General features: G+C 36.7%; 1 protein-coding gene across 1 annotated transcript in view; it reads right to left on the bottom strand.

Moving 5' to 3' along the window:
- The window catches only part of USH2A (Usher syndrome 2A (autosomal recessive, mild)), a 1370557-nt gene that overhangs the window by 1063682 nt on the left and 304715 nt on the right, over positions 1-2160 (bottom strand). The window contains 2 exon segments of the mRNA XM_006834191.1: positions 748-1081; positions 1083-1393. Coding sequence (XP_006834254.1) covers positions 748-1081; positions 1083-1393 — 645 coding nt within the window.

Raw genomic sequence — 2160 nt, 5'->3', positions numbered from 1 at the left:
GATGGTTGATGAACGATTGCAAAATCAGTAACAGAGATGGATATTATGCTTGGTAAAATGGAGGTCAGCGAAAAAGAAGAAAACCCCCAGTGGGATGGATTGACACAGTGGCAACATCAATGGGCTCAAACAAAACAATTGTGAAGATGGTACAGTATTGGGCAGGGATGCTAAGAGTGGAAACGACTTTACAACAACTAACAACAACAGCAACATTGCTGTTGAGTTGGTTCTGACACCTAGAGACCCCAAAGGCTAGAGTAGAACTGTCGCTTTTTAGAGAAGCAGACTGTCACAGCTGGTGGGTTCAAACTGCCAATTTTTTTCAGTTAGGAGTCAAGTTCTTAATTATGGTGCCACCAAGACACCTTAATCTAATATTGATAAATCTCAATTATGAAAGAAATTTGTATGTCTGGGTGGATTAGAACTGTCAACCATTCAGTTAGCAACTAAGTACTTGAACCACTGTAACACCAGGGCTCCTGGATTGAATATTAGCAAATCTCAATCACAAGTCTGAATAGCTGAGTTCATCTAAACTATGCTCCCAGAAAAAACAACACAAACGTATCAGACAATCTTGATTAATAAATTAAATAGTTATATCTGTGTTGGATAACTATAGAATTACAATCATACTGAGAATTTTTTTTTTTTTTCAAAAGCTGAAAGTAATCACAGAGGAATCACCTAACACGGAAAGTCTTTCCACTACATTGAAAATGTAATACATTTCTCTCTTACCTGGTTGACACTGATTGCACCTTCTTCCTTGAAGATTAGACAAACATAGGCACTGGCCACTGATTGGGTCACAAATGGTCCCAGGCAGTGTCTCCAAAGAGTCACACTTACACATCTGGCAGCCTTGAAAATTGCCAATGGTGAAATTGTACCTGTGAGGTTTACACTGATTACAGTGACGACCTGTTACCCCTAATTTGCAAAGACATTGTCCTGTTGATTTCTCACACAGCAGAGAGCCATTTACTGTCCCAGTCTTATTACAGTTACAAGGCTGGCAGAGGAAAGAACTGTTTTGCTGTTGTAGGTAGAAGTAACCTTCTAAACATTGATTGGCACTGTCTTCCTCCAACATTGGGTTTACAGCTGCACTGCCCTGTTTTAGCATCACAGACCGTCCCAGGAAGGGTTCCAGACATATTGCATTCACAGGTCTTACAACCAGTGACATCCAACCCATAAAAGTTTTCTCTGCAGGTGTCACACTGAAGTCCTTTGGCTTCTTTTTTGCACTTGCATTGCCCAGAAAGAGGGTTGCAGAACTTGTTGACTGAACCATGGAGGTTACACCTGCAGGGCTGACATCCATCATTGCTAAAACTTCGGAGAAATTTAAATCCAACTTCACAGTGATCACACCTAAGCCCTAAAGATACAAAGTGTTTAAAAACAACTGAAGATGGGAAAACTATTTCATCCAACATCTCAAGATATCTGAAGCACAAAGAATGCTCCTGGAGATATTAAATGCAAACACAAACCGTTGAGTGTTTGTTTCACAAGAAATGAGAGCTAACCCACCCAGACACACAGAGAGCTAACAGTGCATTCACGATACAATGGGAATTCACAATATAGTGGGACTTAGCATTCATATAAAACTTTTACTTACAATGTGCTTTATAAAGATGTAATTAATTTTTTATGGCTTAATGCTAGTATAATTGTTCCTTCTGTCACCCACAATGGATCTTTTCCCCTCTTTAGCAATACTCAGACTATCTTTTTAAAATATTTATTCCAAAATACAGTAGAGAGTAGAATATATTTTCAAAGTCATATAAAAGCAGAAATGCTTAATACTACATTAGTTATTTTCCCAAATCAGAATTCACTAAAATTGTTTTATAAAACATCAAGTTGGTAAGTAGTTTTTTGTGATAATAGTATATCCATTTCTACTGAATACCACACATTTAATTAATTAATTTATATAATTTATGTCCAGAGTAATTTTATGTTCATGCTTTTATATGCTCCTATCTTCTATTATTTTCAATTGATATAAATTATACTCTCCTTGGCTTATAAAGCAGCCACATTGCTTGTCACATTGTGTGATTCAGAACATATCTCTTTAACCACTAAGTAAATTATGCTGTGTATATTGCTTCTATTTAAAAGTATATATAT

The sequence above is a fragment of the Chrysochloris asiatica genome, unplaced genomic scaffold (assembly GCF_000296735.1).
Source record: "Chrysochloris asiatica unplaced genomic scaffold, ChrAsi1.0 scaffold00009, whole genome shotgun sequence".
NCBI classification, from domain to species: domain Eukaryota; kingdom Metazoa; phylum Chordata; class Mammalia; order Afrosoricida; family Chrysochloridae; genus Chrysochloris; species Chrysochloris asiatica.
Note: the sequence above shows the minus strand (reverse complement) of the source record. Positions and strands in the feature narration are given on the sequence as shown.